This window comes from Phacochoerus africanus, chromosome 12 (assembly GCF_016906955.1).
Source record: "Phacochoerus africanus isolate WHEZ1 chromosome 12, ROS_Pafr_v1, whole genome shotgun sequence".
Classification (NCBI taxonomy): Eukaryota; Metazoa; Chordata; class Mammalia; order Artiodactyla; family Suidae; genus Phacochoerus; species Phacochoerus africanus.
Genome location: NC_062555.1, coordinates 15,646,870 through 15,669,034, shown reverse-complemented (window position 1 = coordinate 15,669,034; position 22,165 = coordinate 15,646,870). Strand labels below are relative to the sequence as shown.

Sequence of the window (22,165 nt, the reverse complement as noted above, 5' to 3'; positions counted from 1 at the left end):
CAAATTCAAGTCTGATTTTGTACAGAAAAATCATGGTGATGAAGAAAAATGTATAAATCCTTTATATGTTCTTTTCTTTACAATGCCAGAGATCTCAAACTACACAAACCATGGTCCACCAGAGAGAGTGTCTCTATGTCCTATAGCTCTGTGACTGCAGGCACAATAACACCTAGCTCAGGATTCCTTCAATGATTAAAGAAGATAAACATGTAAAGGGTTTTTCCAATGGGTAAGTCCCCCGGCAAAAAAAAAAATAATAATAGGTTATCTCACCACTGTCTCCTTGTGCAGTAATTCCAAACATCTTCCATAGGAATCGAAGCAAAAGCAAAAGTGTTCTCCCTTCATTGTCAATGAGGAAAGTGAGTCTGCGTGGGAGTGGTTTCCTCTGGAGTTAAAGGGCTAAAGGGCGAGCAAGGGGGGGGAGGGGTGTGACCTCTTAACTCCGCGACTGTCAGCCCCTTGGCCCCGATTCCTCTGTCTGCTTTGAACCAGACACATTTGTTTAGAGCCTCGTTGACAAGCTGTGCAAGAAGGATCACCTGAGAAACACCTTTAAAAAAAGCAAAGCTGGGACTTTGAGGTGTTGAATTCTGCTCCTAATTTCTGTCTCTAGACAGAGCTGCAGGGCGCAGGCACCAGGAGGCAGCCAGGATGTTGGGTAAGGAAGCCCGCCCCCCACTTCCCCTCCCCTCTCTGCCTCCTTCCTTATAGCTGTGTGGCAGGTGCACCCACCAGGCTCCAGCACCGGGCCTTCTAGCAAATCTGAATCGACATACTTTCCCCTCGGATAAAGTGGAGTGGTTTGGCTCAAAAACAAACTTGTTTGTAAAAAAAACAACAAAAACAACAACAAAATCTTCTCAACATGTATTACTAATTTTTCTCATGAATGGTCAAGGGAGTCTGAGGGGGTTTTTTTTGTTTCTGGTTTTTTTTTTTTTTTTTTTGCTTTTTAGGGCTGCACCCATGGCATATGGAAGTTTCCAGGCTAGGGGTTGAATTGGAGCTACAGCTGCTGGCCTACACCACAGCCACAGCAATGCAGGATCCTTAACCCACTGAGCCAGGCCAGAGATCGAACCTGTGTCCTCATGGATACTAGTGGGGCTCATTAATCACTGAGCCACTAAGGAAACTGCCAAGCCTGAGATTTTTTTTTACTCAGGAACCATCTGGGATTTTGGCAAAATCACAGAGCCTCTCAAATGCAGTCTGTACAAAGATGCTGAGGGCTTTCGGTTTTTGGGTTTTGTTTTTTTTCCCCTTAATTGTGTGTATCCTTTATATTATAAAGTAGGTTTGCAGGGACATCTATCAAGTTTTCACTACATTTTGGGGATGACAGCATCACAGAATTAAATTCAGTTCATTTCTGCTCCTGCAGAGGGGCAGGGAGGCACAGGAGCAAACCTGTCCCAGCAGCTGCCTGACTCTAAAACCGCATCGCTGGCTTCCTGGCCCCACAACCACCTCCTACCCAGGGCACCGCCACACTCAGGCGGACTACTGGTGGGTGTAGGGGAAGATCTGTGTTCAAGTCCTGCTTCTGGGTGCCTCTTGGTCACAAACCCCAGCAGGAGCTTCTCTGACAAAGCACAGGTGCGGAGTGGGGGACAGTAGGGGTGTTCCAAGGTGGCTAAAGTCATCAAGCACCTGCTCTGTCTGAAGCTGAAAGGTTGGTGACACACAAGGCCCAGACCCTGCCTGGATGGAAAACTTGACAGCTGCCAGAAGCTTCCTCTGCTGTCCATCTCCTTTGCCAAGGCCTTTTTCTCAGGGCATGGGCGTGCCAGGTGTGCCTGGGTCGGGGGCTGGCAGCTGGCTGACCCCAGGCTCCCTCCTTGGAGCCTACTGGCCAGTGCAACTTGCAGCAACCCTGGAGGGCCAGTGTCTCCCAGCTCAGCAAAGCAACAGCTTCAGAACCTCCTAGACTGCTGAGGAAAATGCAGATCCCTGGCCCGCACTAGACTCTCTAAATCCAAATCAGAGGTTCTGGAAATGTTTCTTTTTAACCAACACCTGAGCCGAGGCTCTGACACACGGCCGCCTGCTCTGCAGGGCTTCTGGAGAAACCTCCCTTTTGGAGAAACCTCCCTTTAATACTGAAGCAGAATCCCCAGTGAGTCAGGATCCCTGTCCCCCACCCCCACCCCCGGTCTTGGGGAACAGCACTGGGCTCCTCCTGGGGCCCCAGGGAGGCGTCCCCCTCCATGCGAGAGGGAGAAAGACTCTTCACGCGCAGAAACATTAGACAAATCAGAGCTTTTATTTACATAATAGGGCGAGAAAAGCCCATGAAAGAAGCCTCTTGGTCAAGCACAAAAAAGGAAAAGCTCCGTTTTGAGTAGGGTGTGGACACTGATAAATAGTTTCAAAAATGGAAGGGAGAGAAAAGGCAAAGAGGAGATTTGAGGCACGGGTGTCCCGTCAGGGGAGTGACAGCTCACCTGCTGGGACAGGACTGTGGCTCCCAGACAATCCCTGCGAGTTCAGGCTTTGGAAATCTCTAGGTTAATTCTCAACCAGAATCCAAAACCTCAGGGCCAAACATGTTGGGTCTCATAGTGTCTCTAATTTGCGGGGCTGTGGGTGGGGGGCTCCCTCAGATGAACCTCAGCCGCTCTCGTCTCTCCCAGGCCACCAGGAAGGCATCCTCTGAACCCGCCCCAGGCTCCTCCCTGCTGCCCATCTTTCCTGTCACCTGAGGCCACACAGGTCTGATTCTCTTTCGCACTCAGTTGGGAGGCTTTGCTTTTCTTTCCACCGCCATCTCCCCTTTGCTCCACGCGACCAGGCAAGCTCTGATTATGCTACGTGTACAAAAATGTGCACTTGCAGCATTCGTGCTATTCCTGTTCTCGCGTTCCTCACACACATTCTTGATGCAGGACTTGGATCCAAGTTCACCTTCAGCGTGAACCTCCAAAACACGACGCTGCGTTCACAGCTACAACATTCTCTTCCACTCATTCCTCTTTCCGTCCGTCCATCTGTCTGTCTTTCCCTCTTCTCCACTTCTGGGAGCCACCTGGTAGGGCCTGATGGGTGAAGCATGAGCACTGAGGCCACCTGTGCCTGGTCCGGCAACTCTCACCAGGGGAACAAACAGCCATTGCCATGGATCCCGCAATCTAGTCCTCAGTGACTCTTTTGGGCTTCTGGATATTCTGGAAACCATGTCAGAACAGGGCCCTGCCGTGGAGGTTCAGCAGGTACCTCCTTGTCCAGCGGTCCAACGGCACAGACCCTTGCCCAGCCCAGCTTCAGATCCAGCTGAGATGATGTCTAGCCGGGCAGCACAGAAGAGGGAAAGGATGTCGCAGAGGCAGCCAGCGTGAGCTCACAGGCCTCAGAAGGTCTGGGAGCACCAGCATGGTGACACCTCTGCCCACCCAGCCTCCCCTGGCCCTGCCCAGAGCCTGAGATGTTCCAGCGCTGATAACCCGGCCCCGGCTCCTGTGCTTCCTCTTCTCCCTTTCAGCATCCTTCTTCTGCTCCCTCTGCACCTGTCTCCTACTTTCCGGCTCCTTCTCTAAGCCATCCGCTTTCACTTCTGGGTGTGGCATCTCCCTGCTTCCCAAGGCAGAGCATCCTTGGTGTTGGTGTAGAGGAGGAGGGCGTGGATGGTAACGGGCAGCCAAGGCAGGAGGCCCACGACCTCAGCCGGCCCCCTGCCACATGGCTGGGGCGGCCTGGGCGGGACTGGACACAGCCGTCTTCGGGAGCACTCCCTCCCTCAAACCACCTGCCCTTGAACTTACCAACCCTCCTCCCCCTCATCACCACCTGCACGTTCATGTCAGAGAAAAAGGGGAGGAAAAGGACAAGTCTTCATCTACTTTCAACAGTCATGACTCATCATCGCCAGCCCCGGTTTCAAAGCATCGTCGCCTTCAAAGAGATGTTTCTTCCTTCCTTCTTCTCCAGCCTGTAATTAAACTCCTGGTGGCAGAGGAGTGCAGGAAGGAGATGGGCGTGGGAGTGACTTCAGAAACAAACGGTCCCTTTGGTGCCCTTAGAAGCCGGGCAGCCAAGAGCCGAGAGTCCTGTCAGCCTGCGAGCTTTCCAGAATAGAGGAAATCAAGCCCACTCGCGCCAGATCAAGATCCGCCCCATCCCCCATCCCTAACAACCACTCAGCTACCCCCCCAGTGTGCTGGCCTCTGTCCGGTGCTTGTCCCCGTGCAACCCCCCCACCGCCCCCCCCCCCCCCCCCCGCCACCTTCAGGGGAGGCTCGGGTTTTAGCAAACTGATTCTCATCCCAAATGACTTCAGCCTAATTCTCTGCGGGATTGTCCATCGGGGCCACCCGTGTCAGAGAGGAGACGTGGACAGCTCAGCAGATGGGCGCGGGTGACGTGTTCAGACCACTCATCCGACTCAACCAAGACGTTTTGTTTTTTCTTCCAAGTATTTTGTGGGTTCAAGTCTGAAATGCTCCTGGGTTCACGCTGTTCCCAGAACGGGGGGGGGGGGGGGGGGCTGCCGATCATTCACACGGCGTCTCCGCTAGCGGACAAAGGACACCACGCTGGTGGCGACTCCAAAGGGAGCAGAGTAGGCTGCAGCGAATCCTTGCAGGCCCACGACAACGTAGCGACATCCTTTGGAGAGAACCTTCCCGACGTTCTGTGTGGGGGACAGAAGAGAAAAGCAAAGGGTCAGGCAGCTCTTTCATGCACAAGGGGGACATACATGAGACTCTCTCGGCCTCCCTTTCCCAGGGAAGTTCAGCACGTCAGCATTTTCCCGTAGCTCTGGGACCCTCCCCAACCCACCTCCCATCATAAGAACATATGCAGGGGCGCAGAACACACATCGGGCACCTTGATAAGGGTTTTCCAGCCCCCCCGCCATGTTCCTAGAAAGTGCAGAGATCTTCTTAGAAACAGCAGTGAAGCTGCTGGTTCTAAAACCAAACCAGTTGTTCTATTTTTTTTAATTTATTTTTTATTTTTTTTAGGGCCACACTTGCAGCATATGGAGGTTTCTCTGGTTGAATTGGAGCTGCAGCTGCCAGCCTACACCACAGCCACAGAAACACAGGATCCAAGCTTTGTCTGCAACCTACACCACAGCTCACAGCAATGCCAGACCCTTAACCCACTGAAGAGAGGCCAGGGTTTGAACCTGCATCCTCATGGATGCTAGTCAGATTTGTTTTCACTGAGCCACGACAGGAACGCCTGCCTTTTTTTAAACCAAAGCCCTCTCTACTCTGTTTCAGCTATGTGACTGCTGGATGTGCTGAAGGCTGGGTTGGGTTTTCTCGAATTCACCTGATCTGAAAGCCCCCCTCCCCCTCCCCGGCCACCCTTTGCCTCCAGGCCAACTCCTGCCTGACCCGAGTTTCGTGTCTTTAAAGTCGCCTCTCTTCAGCTGCTGCATCCACGCAGGCCTCCCGTTCCCAACACAGTCCTCTGCTCCTTGAGGGTAAGAGGCGGGTCTTTCACTCGTCCTCCTCCTTCTCTTCCAGGCCTGGTGCTGGACCCGAGGGCCTCCAGCGGGTGCGGGAGGAGCGGCAGCTGAGAAGTGAACGCCACCATCCAACGGGCAGATGCACTGCGGCCCCTCCCCTTCCCCAAGACGTCGACATCCGCGTAGGTGACCTGGACATCATCGGACACCTTTGTCTCTCCCCCCTCCGACCTTCCCGACTCTAAGAATCACTTCACGATCTCTGCTCACCATCACAAACCTCGCTTGGACCCCCAGCACCGCCCGGCCAAGCCAGCCCGGGCCAGGCTGCCTGTCCCTCTCTCCCAGGCCTGGCCAGGCCACTCTGCCGGTCAGACTGCCTGACTGTCTTGCCAGATCCTATTTCCTGTCTTTTCCTTTCTCCGCAAGCCTTCCTGCCCCGAATGCACACACGCACACAGTGCCTGTACCCTCAATAGATGATCCCACTTCATCTCTCCCTCAAAGACTCGGAGGTTGTTAGGGATCCTCCATCACTGTCTACACCTGCCCTGGCTTCTCCTCCCACCTGGCTGCGGTGCCAGAGGACAAGATGGCCCTCTTCCTGCAAGGCTTGTCACTTGCTGCTGGTACCCTCCCTCCCCTCGCCCTGGGCTTTCTCTTCCCCAGCATCATCAGCCTCCCCACTGAGCCATTCTCCTACGCTCGCGCGCGCGCGCGCACACACACACACACACACACACACACACACACACACGACTCCACGCCCTTCTCTGGGTCCCACCCCAGGTCTCCACTCCCTTTAGGCCAACCCAGCGGAACGAGCCGTCCAGCCGTCCGCACACATGGCCTCCACTTCCTCCCTGCCTCTTCCTTCCAGCTACACCGTGGGCCCCCCAGGACCACTTGGTCACAGTCGTCTGCCATTGCCAGGGTGCCTGCGCCAACAAGTACGAGTACGTCTCTGTCTTGCCCGACCTCGCAGCGACTCTGGACAGACTTCAGAAAACAACCACTCGGCCCCTTTGACTCTAGAGTGTCTTGGTTTTCCTTTACCTCACATGCAGCCCCTCCGCAGCTTGTTTTAAAAAATACTTTTATTGAATTATACTTGATCTAGAATGTTTCCAGGTGTACAGCAAAGTGATTCGGTTATACTTGTACATATATCCGTTCTTTTTAAGGCTGCACCTGTGGCATATGGAGGTTTCCAGGCTAGGGGTCGAAGTGGAGCTGTAGCCACCAGCTTACACCACAGTCACAGCAGATCGGAGCCCCATCTGCAACCTACACGGCAGCTCGTGGTAACACCAGATCCTTGACCCACTGGGCGAGGCCGGGGATCGAACCCACATCCTCATGGATACTAGTCGGGTTCTTAACCCACTGAGCCACAACAGGAACTCCTATATGTATTCTTTTTCAGATGCTTTCCATTATAGCATGGGCCCTTGCTGTTGATCTATTTTATATACAGTTTGTATCTGTTAATCCCAAACTCCTAATTTATCTCCCCCGCCTTTCCTCTTTGGTAACAGAACGTTTGTCTTCTATGCCTGTGAGTTTATTTCTGTTTGTAAATAAATACTTTTGTATCTTTTTTATCTGGCCACGCCCAGGGCATACAAAAATTCTGGGGCCAGGCATCAAATCTGCCCCATAGCAGCAACCTGAACCACAGCCATGACCCAAGCCATAGCAGTGACACCACCAGATCCTTAACCCACGAAACTAACAGGGAATTCCTGTATCTTTTTTAGATTCCACACAGAAGTGGTATCATCTGCGTGTCTTTCTCTGCCTTCACTTGGCATGATCAGCTCTAGATCCATCCTTGTCACCAGTGGCATTATTTCATTCTTTTCTCTGGCCCTCCTCCACTTTCTTTACGGAATAATCCCTTCCACCAAACTTTAAAAAGCTGAGTTCTTTAGCACCGTTCTCTACATTTTATTTTTAAAAAATACTTTGACCTATAATCTCTCCAGGGGTGGTCTCACCATTTCGGATGACATTAAGTATTTCTCACATGCTGATAAACCCCAAGTTTATACCTTCAGCTCAGATGCAGAGACTCAACTCTCTTCTCTCTGCCATCCTGTGAGACCTCATATCCTCTGGCAAACACTCTCCCTTGCAAGGACAAGCAGATACACCTAACTTGGTTGGCTCCCGGTCTGTTCCTAGGGGCCGTGGGCTATCAGGCTTCCACAGAAAGGGCGCACCAAGGTGTTACATGTCTCCAAGATCACACAGCTGGTAAGAGGCAGAGCTGCAGTTCAACCCCAAAGAGATCTCATCTCAAGGCCTGTGTCCTTAACAGCTCCCGTCTTTAATGAAGGCGGTATGTAACCTTGCAGTTGACGGCTGGTGGCCTGGGTTTAAAGTCCAGCCCAATCTGTTAAGTTTCCTCGGTCTCTGTGTCCTCACCTATAAAATGGGAATATTTAGTAACCACCTCGTTGGGTGAAGAGGATTAAAAAAAAATGGGTTCATGTAAGGAATGCAATTAGAACAGTGCCTGGGGAGTTCCTGTTGTGGCTCAGCGGAAACAAACCCCACTACACTCATGAGGATGCGGGTTCAATCCCTGGGTCTGTTCAGTAGGTGGGGGATGTGGTGTTGTCTGGAGCATGGCTCAAATGCTGCATTGCTGTGGCTGGGGTGTAGGCCGGCAGCGGCGGCTCTGATTCAGCTCCTACCCTGGGAATGAGTTCCACACACCATGGGTGCAGCCCTAAAAAAGGAAAAAAAAAAAAAAAAGGTTCAGTGGGAGAATTTTACTTACCTGTTTGAAATAACAAGAACAATTGTTCTTGGGAGCAAGTGTCACGGTCCAGAGCATCTGTCATGAGCAGTGCCCTGGGATCACGGGCGGCCTGCGTTAAATTTGACATTTTGTGTATTTGCACAACCTTTTTCCCCAGCCTGCTATTTTAAAAAAACTGCTTGTCACTTCATCTTTGCAGCTGAGAAAAAAAAAAAAAAGGTACTCAAATAGCTCGTTAGCTAGAACGCAGTCAGGACCCACACTTAGGAATGTGGTGCCAAGAAGCATAAGATCTCAGTGACCTTTTCAGGGTCACCAGAGGGAGCGGCTTTTGAATCTTGGATCCAAATAGCGCTTTCAACCCAAATAACCTTGGGGGCGGGGAGGGACACCAGGGGACCGTGTGGGAGGTTGAACAACCCCTTCCCCACAAGAGGCTCATGTCCTGATCCTGAGCATTTGTGACCGTGTTGTTTTCTATGGCAAAAGGGACTCTGCAGACATGATTTAATGAAGGATCTTGAAACGGGGAGTTATCAAGCATTACCCAGGGCGGCCCCATCACTCTAAGGATTCTTTTATCTTTATAAGGATGCAAACAAGGACTACTGTCCTTATAAACGGGCTGCATGAGGAGTCAGAGAAGAGAAGCAGTGACCGAAGCAGAGGGACGGACAGTAAGAGCCCTGCAGAGGTGATGCCATCGGCCTTGAAGATGGAGGAGGGAGCTGGGAAGAGCAAGGGTTATTCCCTGGAGCCACCAGAAGGAACGCGCCTGTCCCACTGCAGCTCAGGGGGGCCAATGTCAATTTCTGGACTCCAGAACCGCAGAAGAATAAAGCTGTGTTGTCCTAAATCACTCCATCTGAGCTAATCTGTCACTGGGAAACCAATCCAGGGAGTGAGGCTTTTCTGGAGGGTCCCCTGTATTTAAGGAACCCCAAAGATGTCAGGGTTTCACTGCCCCCTCCAGTCTCAAAAAGGGAACCGGCTCCAAGAGATCCCTTTCTGGGAGTTCCCATTGCAGCTCAGCAGGTTAAGAACATAGCATCCATGAGGATGTGGGTTCAATCCCTGGCCTCGCTCAGTGGGTTAAGGATCCAGCGTTGTCATGAGCCATGGTGTAGGTCGCAGACATGGCTTGGATCCGACGTTGCTGTGTCATTGGCCAGCAGCTGCAGCTCTGACTGGACCCCCAGCCTGGGAACCTCCATATGCCACGGGTGCGGCTCTGGGGAGAAAAATCCCATTCCCCAGAGAATAAAATCAAGTCTTTGAGTCTTCAGGTGTGAAGTCTGGTCAGGATCTAGGCACAAAGCTGAGGCAGGTGGTCCACTCCAGACGCTGATTTTCTGTTTTTCCCCGACTCAGAGCTCGTTTAAAAACTGATCAGAGAAGAAACCTTCCTTTGGGGCCTGTCCCTTCCTTAGTTAAGGGCCAACGAGTTACAGAAGCCGCCACATGCCGGCTGAGTTCTCAGACCTCCCTGAGGCTCTCTGCCTGGACAGAGTCACTCATTCTGGACCACAGCCCTAGAACCACCCCCATGACGGATGAGGGAACCGAGGCAGAGACAGGCCAGCACAGCCCAGGGTCACACAGCCAGCAGGGGCGGAGGCTGGCTTCCACCTGGCAGTCTGGCTCCAGTGCCTGGTCCGAATCCCCTGCTTAGAACATGACGTCATTTTTCTTCCCCTTGAGCCAAAAGTTATTCCACGCCCTGTATTTTCCTTCTCCAACTCCCTCCTAGTTTCCTGACTAACATTTTTTTTCTTCTTCAGCCACACCCGAGGCATTTGGAAGTTCCAGGGCCAGGGATGGAATCCGAGCTGCAGTTACACTTCTGCCACAGCTGCGGCAAACCCGGATCCCTTAAAACCCACCACACCTGGCTGGGGATGGAACCTGCACTACCTCAGGGACAAAGCCAGATCCTTAACCCGCTGCACCACAGCGGGAACTCCCCAGTTAATAAACTTGAATAACTTCCCTGACCCACGCCTCTCCCTGTGGCTCTCAGAGGCGCCTGGGAAAGGCCAGGTCCTGTTGAAGGTAACTTTTGGGGTCTGGTTCCCTCATTGCCCTCCTCGCTCCATCCACCATTACTGCTTCTGCACAGGCAGGGGCCAGCGAGGCTCCTGACTCCCAGCTCTGCTGCTCTTTAGCTGGGTGGCCTTGAACAAAGAGCTTAACTTCCTGAAACTCCAGTTTCCTTCCCCACACAATGGGAGTCCACCGCTTTCCAGGGTCGTTGAGAAGATTCAGGGTGAGGGCACATTCTCTGTGTTGTGCCCACAACAGGGCACCCGGCAGCCGCTAAGCACGCAGCAAACACGCATCCAGAACACAGCATTCTCACAGCGACTAATGCACCATCTGAACAAGTGCATCATTTCTTAAAAATCAACTGGGACCGCTGAGGGCCAAGAGTCCCAGGCACCCAGCCTTCCAAGCCCAGAGCCTCCTGCCAGAGGCGGGAGCAGCGCAGCACTGGGTAGACCCTGCTTGGGGCCCCAGAGCAGCAAGGGAGCCTATACTGGGACCTATCCTAGGACGGTTCACAAAAGCCAAACCCCTTTATATAATTTTTTTTATTTTTTTTATTTTTTTGTCTTTTTGCTATTTCTTGGGCCGCTCCCGCGGCATATGGAGTTTCCCAGGCTAGGGGTCTAATCGGAGCTGTAGCTTACAGCCTATGCCAGAGCCACAGCAACTCGGGATCCGAGCTGCGTCTGCAACCTACACCACAGCTCACGGCAACGCCGGATTATATAATTATTTTTAAATGTTATTGGCGTATCGTTGATTTATAATGTCATGTTAGCTTCAGGTGTACAGCAAAGCGCATCAGTTAGATACACACACATATCCATTCTTGTTCAGATTCTTTTCCTATCTAGGTTACTATGGACTATTAAGCAGACTTCCCCGCAGGCAAACCCACACGCATCAAGACATCGCTCTGCATTTCTTCTTCCCTCCCTGGTAACCATCAATCTGCCTTCAGTCTCTCTGGATTTACCTACCCGAATATTTCACATAAATGGAGTCATACCTATGAGGTGTGACCTTGTGTGCCTGCCTTCTTTCAATTAGCATCAATTAGCACCATGGTCTGTCTATATTATAGCATGTATTTCATTCCTTTTCATGGCCAAATAATATTCCATTGTATGTATGGACCATATGTTGTTTATCCATTTATCAATCAAGAAATAGGATCTGGGTTGTTTCCACCCTTCGGCTGCTGTGAATAAAAACGCTGCTGTGAACATGCATACATATATGTTGGTTTAAGTACCTATTTTCAGTTTTGAGGGGTATGTACCTAAGAATGGACTTGCTGGATCATATGGTGGGTCTATGCCTAATCCTTGGAGGAAGTCCCCAGGTGTTCTCACAGCAGCTGCACTGTTTTACGTTTCCACCAGCAAGTCACAAGAATCCTCGCCAACACTTGCCATTTTCTGTTGTTGGTTTGTTTGGGGTTTTTTTAGCCGAGCTCGTGGCATTCGGAAATTCCCAAGCTAGGGATAAATCTCGTGCCACAGTAGTGATAACACCAGACCCTTAACCTGCTGTGCCACAAGACAACTCCTATTTTATGGGTTTTTTTTCTCTCTAATATGAGTGGGTATGAACTTGTACCTTATCATTAACCTATGAAACCTTGACTCATCCTTCTGTGCCCAGTTTCCATTTCATTTTTTTTTTTTTTTAGGACCACAGGTGTGGCATATGGAAGTTCCCAGGCTAGGGGTCGAATTGGAGCTGCAGCCACAGCAATGCCAGCGCAGATCCAAGCCATGTCTGAGACCTACACCACAGCTTGCGGCAACGCTGGATCCTGAGCCCACTGAGTGGGGCCAGGGATTAAGCCCTCATCCTCCCGGATGCTAGTCAGGTTCATTTCCCCTGAGCCACAGTGGGAACTCCTCCAAGTCATCAATGATTTGAAAACTCCCCTGACAACTGCATCCCTGAAGATGAACCACCCAGGCTCTTCCCTCAAAGCCCCTTGGCAGTGCGCTCCACATGCCAGCATCTCCTTGGGGGGCTGTGGCCCCCTCTAGGGCAGGACTGCAGCGTATCCATTTCTGTGTCTCTAGTCCTCTGCACAATGCCTGGTACATAGTGAGAATGCAAAAAAGCAACTTCAGTTCGGCCAGCCTCTGAGCTGCACTGCCCACGCTGTGGTTCCCCAGCTGAGAGGCAAATGATGGCACTTTTCTCACTCAGCTGGGATCAAGAAGAGGGCTGATTAGTCCTAGCATGACTCTAAGCCTGCGAGTTCTAACTGTATCATTTTTATTAATACATTTTGCCACTGCCTGCTGGTGCGCTGCTCCCAAAGCGACTGACCTACCTTGAAAGAAGATGCTCAACCTCAGTTTCTAGGTGTGGAGACGGGCTGGTTTCAGGTAAGATAAGAGGCCCAGCAGAGGACACAGATAACTGGACATTGTATCAGATGGGCCCCTGACCTTTGGCCAGGATGGAATGAGCTCTGGGATTTTCCTTCAGGTGGCCTTGTCCAGCCCAGAGACCAGGGGCAGCAGTGGCTTCAAGTGTCCCAGGGCAGAAGCATGTGGGAACTGCCTCTGGGCTTTGATTTCTGAGAACGAAATTGCCACTTTATCCCATATTCCTCTTCTCGTTCTCTCTCTCTCTCTGGCTTCTCTCTCTCTCTCTCTCTTTTTGTTAGGGTCACACCTGAGGCATATGGAAGTTCCCAGGCTAGGGGTCCAATCAGAGCTGCAGCTGCCGGCCTACACCACAGCCACAGCCACTGGCCAGATCCAGATCCCAACCACATCTGCGACCTACTCCACAGCTTGGCACAGGCCAGATTCTTAACCCACGGAGGCAGGCCAGGGACGGAACCTGCATCCTCATGGATACTAGTAAGGTTCTTAACCTGCTGAGCCACAACAGGCGCTCCTCTCACTCTGGCTCTTTGTCCCAGACAACCGCCCCCCATCCCACGAGCGCCCCCCCCCCCCCAATTGCAAATGACGGTGTGTTCGCATTACGCAGATAGCTGGCTGGCGGGGAGAAAGTCGTTTCATCAAGAGCATATTTATGGATTTTTGAGCTCCCAGGCCCCGGAGATCACCTTGGGAATCTTTTGGGGAGTAGCCTAAACAATTCTCAGCTGGTGGGACATCCTGGGCAGACTGCGGCCAGAAAACAGATAAACTGGGCAGCAACTCCCTACTTGCAACTGGGTCCCCGTTTACAATCCACGCTGATCCTTCAATACCCCGCTTGTGTAGCACGGACCTTGATTCCGGTCCTACCAACCGCACACGAGACCCCCGCCCCGAGACCAGAACCGCCGGGACGCAGCCCTCCGGAAGGTTCGTGAGCTGGGAGCGGGGACACCTCCCATGTCGTTTCGACCGCTCCTCGCCGCTGAGCTTCTCCCTCCCTGCCCGGGTCTTTCGCGGGTGGGCGTGGGGGGCCGAGTCGGTCAGACCGCGGGGACCCGACCTCACCCTCCGGGGCGCCGCGCGCTTCCGACCCCCGGGTCGGTGGACACCCGGGACGCCTACCTTGCCGTACTTCTTCAGCTTCTGCCGGTACTTCTTCTTGGGCTTGTCGCCGGGCGCTGGCTCCTCCAGCGGCTCGTAGCGCTCGGGGAGGACGGCCAGGTGCACCCTCCGCGCGCCCCGGGTCCCCGGGAGCCGCGCGCGCCCCGCGCTCTCCGCCTCCTCGGCCCCGCTCTCCAGATGCTCCAGGATAGCGGCCGCCTCCTCGTCCCGCTCGGTCCGCCCTCGCGCCCGGAAGAGGGGCCCGCGGCGCGGGAGGCTGCTTGCCGCCTGGGTCCGGAGCCTGGCTCCCACCGTCATGATGCCGCCCGCCCTCCGGCTGAGGTCGGTACTGGAACACTGCAACCTTTGCTCCCCGCCCGCGCTCCTGCCCGCACCTCCACCCCCGCCCACCTGCTGCCCGGCCCAGCCCAGCCCAGCCCAGTCCCGCCCAGCCCAGCCCAGCTTGGACGGGGAGGGGGCACTTGGAATTGCAGCGCCCCCTGGCCGTGGGGCTCGCGGTCAGCCCCAAGCTCCAGCATCCATGAACACAAAGCAGTTCAGCCGCACTCGCCACGGAACAAGTGAATCCCGAATGGTGAGACTTCATTAGCCCACGTGCAAACTGGCAGAGAAGATGGATGATGAGATGAGAGTAATAAAGATTACACCCAGTGCTGGGCAGGGTTGGGGAGATGATGGTTATGCTACGGTATTTGTGGAACGCAGACTGGAGACAAGGCTTTAGAAAGGCAATCAGAAAGTATTTATCAAGAGTTCTTGGAATTCCCACTGTGGCACAGCGGGTTGAGGATCCAAAGCTGTCTCTGCGGGGGGCGGAGCTTGCTGTTGCGGTGGGATTGGAATCGATGGCCTGGGAACCTCCACATGCAGCGAGTGCAGCCAAAAAAAAAAAAAAAAAAAAAAAAGAAAAAGAAAAGAAAGAAAGTTCTGAAAAACACCCCTGTCTTTGTAGGTGCCTGTGCTGCAGCGACATTCTGTAACACAAGGCAGCGGGTACGAAGTGTTAATCGCAGTCTGATTCCAGTGAAAAAGTGAGGCAGACCAGTGGCGATGGACAAGGTAAATTCTGGTGCCAGCATTTAGCACCATATGTGTAATCATTAAAATCATGATTTTCAAGAATGTCGCTCAAAAAAAAAATCACTCTGATAGATACACGTTCTCAGGTCGCTGTGATTCGCAACCTATTTGGATGCCTTACTTTCTGATGTGGGTAAATATGTTTTAATTCTTGGAAACTTAGACTTAAGTATACAATGATATGTTATTATTTCATTAATATTTTGATACTATTAAAATGTGATACATTAAAGGATGATTTGGATATCTTGCTATAAATACATAAAATATTCCTAATTTAGCACATTAGGGTATCAGAAATTAGTTTTGTGATTCGAACTGAAAATGTAAAATCAAGTAATTGGTTTAGGTTTATAAGTTTAATTTGAAAGGAATACAAAAATAAGTTTAATTACCATAGGTATAAGAATTACATAGTCTTGGACTTCCCGTTGTGGCTCAACAGTAACAAACCCAACTAGTATCTATGAGGATGTGGGTTCAATCCCTGGCCTTGCTCAGTGGGTTATGGATCTGGCATCGCTTCAAGCTGTGGTGTATGGTCGCAGGCACCTCTGGGATCCCACATTCCTGTGGCTGTGGTGTAGACTGGCAGCTGTAGCACAATTTGACCTCTAGCCTGGGAACTTCCATATGCCTAAAAAAGACAATAAAAAATTAAAGAAAAATGAAAATAAAAGAACCACATAGTCTTATACATAGTTGAAGTATTTTGAAAGAAAAGTATATATATTTAGTTTATAAAAGTCGCTTAAAATGTTTAATATACTTAAATTAAATGAATGATTAAAAAAAACCCTTACAGTGGCTGTTATATTTTATTAGGTATGCAAATAAAATGAAATAATACTGAATTAAAAGGTTATGGGAGGAGCTCCCATCATGGCTCAGCGGTTAGCAAGCCCACCTAGCATCCATGAGGACGCAGGTTCCATCCCTGGCCTTGCTCAGTGGGTTAAGGATCCAGCGTTGCTGTGAGCTGTGGTGTAGGTCGCAGATGTGACTCAGATCTGGCATTGTGGCTGTGGCACAGGCCAGCAGCTACAGCTCTGATTTGCCCCCACTAGCCTGGGAACCTCCATATGCTGTGGGTGTGGCCCTAAAAAAAAAAAAAAAAAGGAAGCCCCCCCCCCAAAAAAAAGGTCATGGGAAGCCTGGATGTGTGGATTTGTAACTTTCCTAAAATAGCTATTAATTTATAAACAAAAACAGACCCTAATGGTCCCTCTTCAGACCTGCTTCTGAGACCCAGCAGACTGCAAAGCACACGAGACGTAGGCGGAATATGCCCACGGGCTGGACAGTGTATTTTTGTAGGTGAAAAGGACTTTGCAAATATCACAGTGTTTCACTTGCCCAGTAACCCAAAACACTAGAGCAACTGAAAATCGACCCCCAGACCAACCCTTTTATAAGCAGTGAGCGAGCAGGACTCCACAGGTATAGTCAAAACCCATCTTTATGTTGCTCGTCATTGTCCTTAGCAGTTATTCAGGGTGAGGGCCACCTCCCTTGCTCTTGGATGAAAAGTTAAGCAATCCAATCATTTTTTTTTTTTTTTTTTTGCTATGCCTATGGCATATCGAAGTTCCCAGGCCAGGGATCAAACCCATGCCAAACAGCAACTCAGGCCATTGCAGTGACAACGTGGGATCCTTAACCTACTGCTTCACAAGAGAAATCCAGTCCCATAATTTTTCTGATCACACAAAGGTAATTAAAAATTCCAACGCTGGAGTTCCCATTGTGGCTCAGCAGTGGCAAACCTGACTAGTATACATGAGGACGTGGGATCGATCCCTGGCCTTGCTCAGTGGGTTAAGGATCTCGCATTGCTGTTCCTGTGGTGTAGGCCAGCAACTGCAGCTTTGATTGGATCTCTAGCCTGGGAACTTCCATATATATGCATGGGTGCGGCCACAAAAAGCAAAAAGCCAACTAAATAAATCAATAAATCCTGAAGTTGCAAACATGTTCTCAATTTATGTAAATTTAAAATCATACAGTGTCCAATTTCATGTAATACCCAGGGCTTTGAACTTGATTGAAAATTAATTCTCTCTCCTCCTTCAGAAAATTCAACACCTTACTAGAAGGAGCAGTGAAAACAGCAAAAGTGTGGCTTTCACTTCAGTCTGCCTTTCAAAACTCTCAGGAGTGATAAACGAACTTGTTCTTTTTTTTTTTTTTTTCCTTTTTGGGCCGCACCTGCTGCATATGGAGGTTCCCAGGCTAGGGGCTGAGTCGGAGCTATGGCTGCTGGCCTACACCACAGCCACAGTAGCACTGGATCCGAGCTGCATCTGCCACCTACATAGCAGCTTTTGGCAATGCAGCTTTTGGCACCTGCTTTTGGCAGGTGGATCCTTAACATACCAAGCAAGGCCAGGGATCTCGAACCTGCATCCTCAGGGATACAATGTCAGGTTCTTAACCTGCCGAGCCACAGTGGGAACTCATCCTGTGGATACAGCTTTGAAATGTAATATATAACATTTAAAATCATTCAACACTGTAATGGAATTGTGTCTTATTCTGTTGTATTTATCCAAAAGCCACTGAAGATTTGGAAAACTGAGCTATTTGCATTTAATATTGATAACAGAAAAATGTATGTGTAGAGAAATAAGGTCAGGATTATGATCTTATGAGTTAAAAAGATATTTCTGACAAAACCTGAAAAACCTGCATTGCTATGATTTTCCTTTGCCAAAAGTACATCATTCAAATATATATATAATGTATGCATACGAATATATTCTAATACATTCTAATGTAATGAATAATAAAAAAATAATTTTGTTTTCTTGGAGGTAGGTTAAGACACCTTAATAACTGGTGCTGTATTTAGCAAAGAGCAACGTGGAAAACTCTCTTGGCTCATATATATATTGTTAAGCTAGATAATTAGTTTGATATGACAATATTTAGCATGAATGATATATCAATTAGGAGGGAATGCTATCTGATGCAACAGAGAAGAAAAATACTTGAAGCTGGTGTGGGGTGGGGTGGGGGAAGAAGATCATTCGAAAGCCCTCATATTAGGATAGAATTTAATACAATGAAATTGTTTTTTTTTGGGGGGGGGGCGCACCCATGGCATATGAAAGTTCCCAGGCTAGTTGCTGAGTCTACGCTGCAGGTGCTGGCCTGCACCACAGTCACAGCAACACCAGCTCCAACCTCATCTGCAGCCTATATGACAGCTCACAGCAACGCCGGATCCTTAACCCACTGAGCGAGGCCAGGGATCGAACCCACATCCTCATGGATGCACCACAATGGTAACGCCATAGTACAATGAAAATTTAATTGGAGACATGACACTCTAGATCCTAAATGTAAGAGAAATTAAATAGGGGAAGTCAGAATGGGTTCGTCTGGGTTTGTTCAGAAGGCACATTGATAAATCTCATGCATGTAGCTGTGCACGGAATCGTTGTAGGTGAGCCAGGCAGCAACTATGGACTTGCTGCTCAGTCCTCAGAGGACAGAACTGGTGAGGTATTTCTATTTATTCTCAAGATGCAAAGTAATAAAACTGACTTATCCTTCTGCTGGTGGCTGAGTACAGCCCAAAGTAGAAAGCAGAAACCAAAATATTAAGAACTCGCCACCATCGAATGCTGACCCCTTCAAACTGAAAAATGAATGGGAGCATTTGGACAGAACACTGCTGACCTACAGAGCATGGGGTCATTTCAGAGTTCTCTAGACCAAAGGAGTTTTACTCTCTAGCCTTTGGTGCTCTCTAAAGGCAAAAGCAAGTACGAATACAAAGTTGAACTTCATTGAGCATTTAATAATTACTTTTAATACTAGTATCACTAGTTTGGATCTTTCTTATTGGCAAGTAAAATAAATCAGTAATTCTGTTAGCTTTGCTATAAATCAAGAGCTTCAGGGTGACAATTATATGTGCCATGTATGATAAAAAAAGAAGGCGTAATTACAGTTTGCATAGAAAATTAAGTATTTAAACATCATGGTTGTGAAGTAACAAATAGGACTAAATTGAAAATGGCTATGAACTTATCACATATGTGTGTACGGATGGATAGATATTTTTGTCTATCTCTGTCCCCTGAAATGGCCTAAAGGTCCCATCATCCTAGTAGCACAAAGTCCAAACACATCAAATACTTGCAGTTTGGTTTTTGACATCAATTTCCACTGAAAGGAAACGGGGTTTGGAAAATTGACTGGGAGTTCCTGCCTTGGCGCAGTGGAAACGAATCCGACTAGGAACCATGAGGTTTCGGGTTCGATCCCTGGCCCCTCGCTCAGTGGGTGAAGGATCCGGCCTTGCCATGAGCTGAGGTGTAGGCCGCAGATGCGGCTCGGATCCTATGCTGCTGTGGCTCTGGTGTAGGCCAGCAGTAACAGTTCCGATTAGACCCCTAGCCTGGGAACCTCCATATGCCGCAGATGCGGCCCTAAAGAGACAAAAAGACAAAAAAAAAAAAAAGAAATAAAATTGACTGATTGTGTGTCGGGGGTGGGGAAGGTGTACGAGGGGCCTGAGATGGCTTGTTACTAGAAAGCAAAGACATCACTGTGCATTTTCCGCTACATGGCCACTTAAAGGATGGCTTTGGCTACCATCACATTTCGGTCAATGTACACACACACCCAGAACTAATGACCATAAAATAATGGAAAGAAATTGAGTTAATGAAAAGTCATTGGCTCTTCACGGCATTCTAAGAGAAAAACTATGTACAGTATAAAAACAATGTGGTTATAAGAGACTATGAGTTTCTTTTTTGGTCTTTTTGGGCCACACCCACGGCATGTGGACGTTCCCAGGCTAGGGGTCAAATCAGAGCTGCAGCTGCCAGCCTACGCCACAGTCACAGCAACGCAGGATCCAAGCCGTGTCTGCAACCTACACCACAGCTTGCAGCAATGCTGGGTCCTTCATCCACTGAGCGAGGCCAGGGATTGAACCTGCATCCTCACAGAGACAACACCAGGTCCTTAACCCACTGAGTGACAACAGGAACGCCTGAAAGCGTTAAATTTTGACATGAGGAATCCAATGGAATGAAACTGAGGTCTCTCTAGTCAGAAAGATTTAAACGACCTGAGTGAATCAAAAAAATGCAAAGTGCAAGAGAAGCAGCAAAGAACCTTAACCTCAAATCCATGGGTAGGCAGATGAAATAAACGTGCCTTAGTCAAATCTAGGGAATGTGGGCCCCAAGGCAATTTTTCAGAGGCAATGGGGTGTCTGCTGTACAGACAGGTAGACTCCAGCATTGCATCCTGGATGGGGCTTTTCCTGCCCTCTGGTGGTTCTCTCTGGTCATAACTGGAACTAACAACAACTAACTCAAGTGTCAGAAACTTTAATAAAAGAAATGATGTGACATTTCTGTACTTTGGGCTGGGATTATATCCGTTCAGTATGGTGGCAGGACTTATCTCGCCGAGACCCGCATCTGACTGACAAATGCATTCTTCCTCAAGTGCAGCTCAATTTAGATCCACAAAGAAAAATGTGAAAAGGGACGATGGTGGTGCAGATGTTGGAAAGCCCACGGAGGTTCCAGAGACCAGAATGCAAAACCCTCCTGGGCCAGACTTTGGATGAACTCACTAACAATAACTTTGAACTCTATTTCCTCATCAGAGAAATGACGGTGTGACTATAACCATGTCTCTGGCCACACCTGTCCAGGATATTCTGAGAACGCAATGTATACAAAGAGTTTGAAGATCTGAACCAATTTCCCGGTCTGACTTCATTTCTTTTTTATAAGTACAAGCAAATAAATGTTTATTACATCTCTGGGTTGGAGAAGACTTTTTATGGTTAAGAGTGATGAAAGAAATTATAATAGAAAGACCAATAATTCAGAAGGCAGCACGAGAAAGAAAAGACAAAGAGCAAGCTGAGAAACACGGGCAACAAATAAGAGAAATAATAACAGTAAACTTTTATTGTGTCTGACATTTATTAGGGCTTTACAAAGAGCCGGGCATATTTGAAGAGCTCTACATGGTTTCATTTCATGCATACATTTCTTTCCACAGTCAAGTAAAATCCCTTTAACAAATAGGATCACACTTTTAAAAGAAGCAGGTTAAAGAAAACATGACCGTTCAGTTTTAGATTCCATTTTGTACTTACTCGGAAGCAAAAGCGCTTGGGTTTGTTCACCCGTAATAACAATAGGGTGCATTTTCCATTCGATGGAGAGAATAGCTGAAAGAAAGCTGCAGGAAAAGTGAAAAGGGGACTGTCTTTTTAAAGGGAAATTAGAGACTTTTTTTTTTCTTCTTTTTTACTGCAGCACTTGTGGCATAGAGAAGTTTCTGGGCTGGGGTCAAATCAGAGCTGCCGCCACCAGCCTCCGCCACAGCAACTCCAGATCCCAGACGCATCTGCGACCTACACCACAGCTCACCACAAAGCTGGATCCTTAACCCGCTGAGCAGGGGTGGGAATCAAACCCGTGTCCTCACGGATGCTAGTCGGGTTCGTTAACCGCTGAGCCACCATGGGAAGTCCCAGAGACCGTTTGGATGCTAGTGAAACCAAAAGCCATTGGGGAAGAAGCCCCAGCATCATGTTTTCTAGCACTTTCCTGGTACTCTTTCTAAAGGGAGGACAAAAGCCAGTTTTAAGATGCAAAGTTACCCACAGGTTTACACATTTGGAGTCACCCATCAGTGGGGTTTATTGTGACCCAAGAGCCTTCGCTCTGGGTTGTGATTATCCTCCCGCTGGCGGGTCGCCTTCTCGGGGGCCTGGCTCTTGACTCTGCCGCACTTCGGCCCCGCCTGCGCATCTCACTGTCATTCCTTTCTTGGAGCCTTTTCTGCTCGCCTCCAGGATGTTCTCCTCAATGCTGCTCTGTGAGTAGCTGTATCTGGGCTGCGTCTGTGATAACAGCTCGGGGTCTTCCTCCTCCACCATCGTCGTCATTCCCCTGGATCACGTCTCCTTTATCCACTCGCCCATCGATGGGTCGTTTCCATGTCTTGGCTACTGTGAAAAATTCTCCGATGAAAATGAGGGTGCAGGTAGTTTTTCGAGTTAGTGTTTTCATTTCCCTTAGCTAAATACCGAGAAGCGAAATTCCGGGACCATATGATAGCTCTGTTTTTAAATTGTTTTGAGGAACTTCCGTGTGGTTTTCCACAGTGGCTGCACCAACTTACATTCCCACCAACAGAGCACGAGGGTTCTCTTTTCTCCGCATCATCGCCAGCATTGTTATTATCTTTTCGAGAGGGGCCGTTCTGATGGGTGTTGGGTGATACCTCACTGTGGTTTGGAATTGCATTTTCCTGATGGTTCGTCACATCAAGAACACTTTCTTT

The 22,165-nt window shown here is 49.4% G+C and overlaps 1 protein-coding gene across 1 annotated transcript; it reads right to left on the bottom strand.

Annotated features, from left to right (window-relative positions):
• Positions 1–4,487: 4,487 nt before the first annotated feature.
• Positions 4,488–14,129, bottom strand: C12H1orf115 (chromosome 12 C1orf115 homolog). The gene is made up of 2 exons (XM_047755211.1): positions 13,751–14,129; positions 4,488–4,636 (listed from the first exon to the last, which is right to left on the bottom strand). The coding sequence occupies exons 1-2, from the start codon at positions 14,045–14,047 to the stop codon at positions 4,517–4,519; spliced, it is 417 nt and encodes a 138-aa protein (XP_047611167.1). The 5' UTR covers positions 14,048–14,129; the 3' UTR covers positions 4,488–4,516.
• Between the last annotated feature and the right edge of the window lie 8,036 nt (positions 14,130–22,165).

Excerpts from the sequence above, each read along its gene's own strand:
- C12H1orf115 (XM_047755211.1), bottom strand. The coding sequence starts at position 14,047 with ATGACGGTGGGAGCCAGGCTCCGGACCCAGGCGGCAAGCAGCCTCCCG. Across the intron at positions 4,637-13,750 it reads AGCTGAAGAAGTACGGCAAG|AACGTCGGGAAGGTTCTCTC; the intron begins GTAGGCGTCCCG and ends TCCCCCACACAG.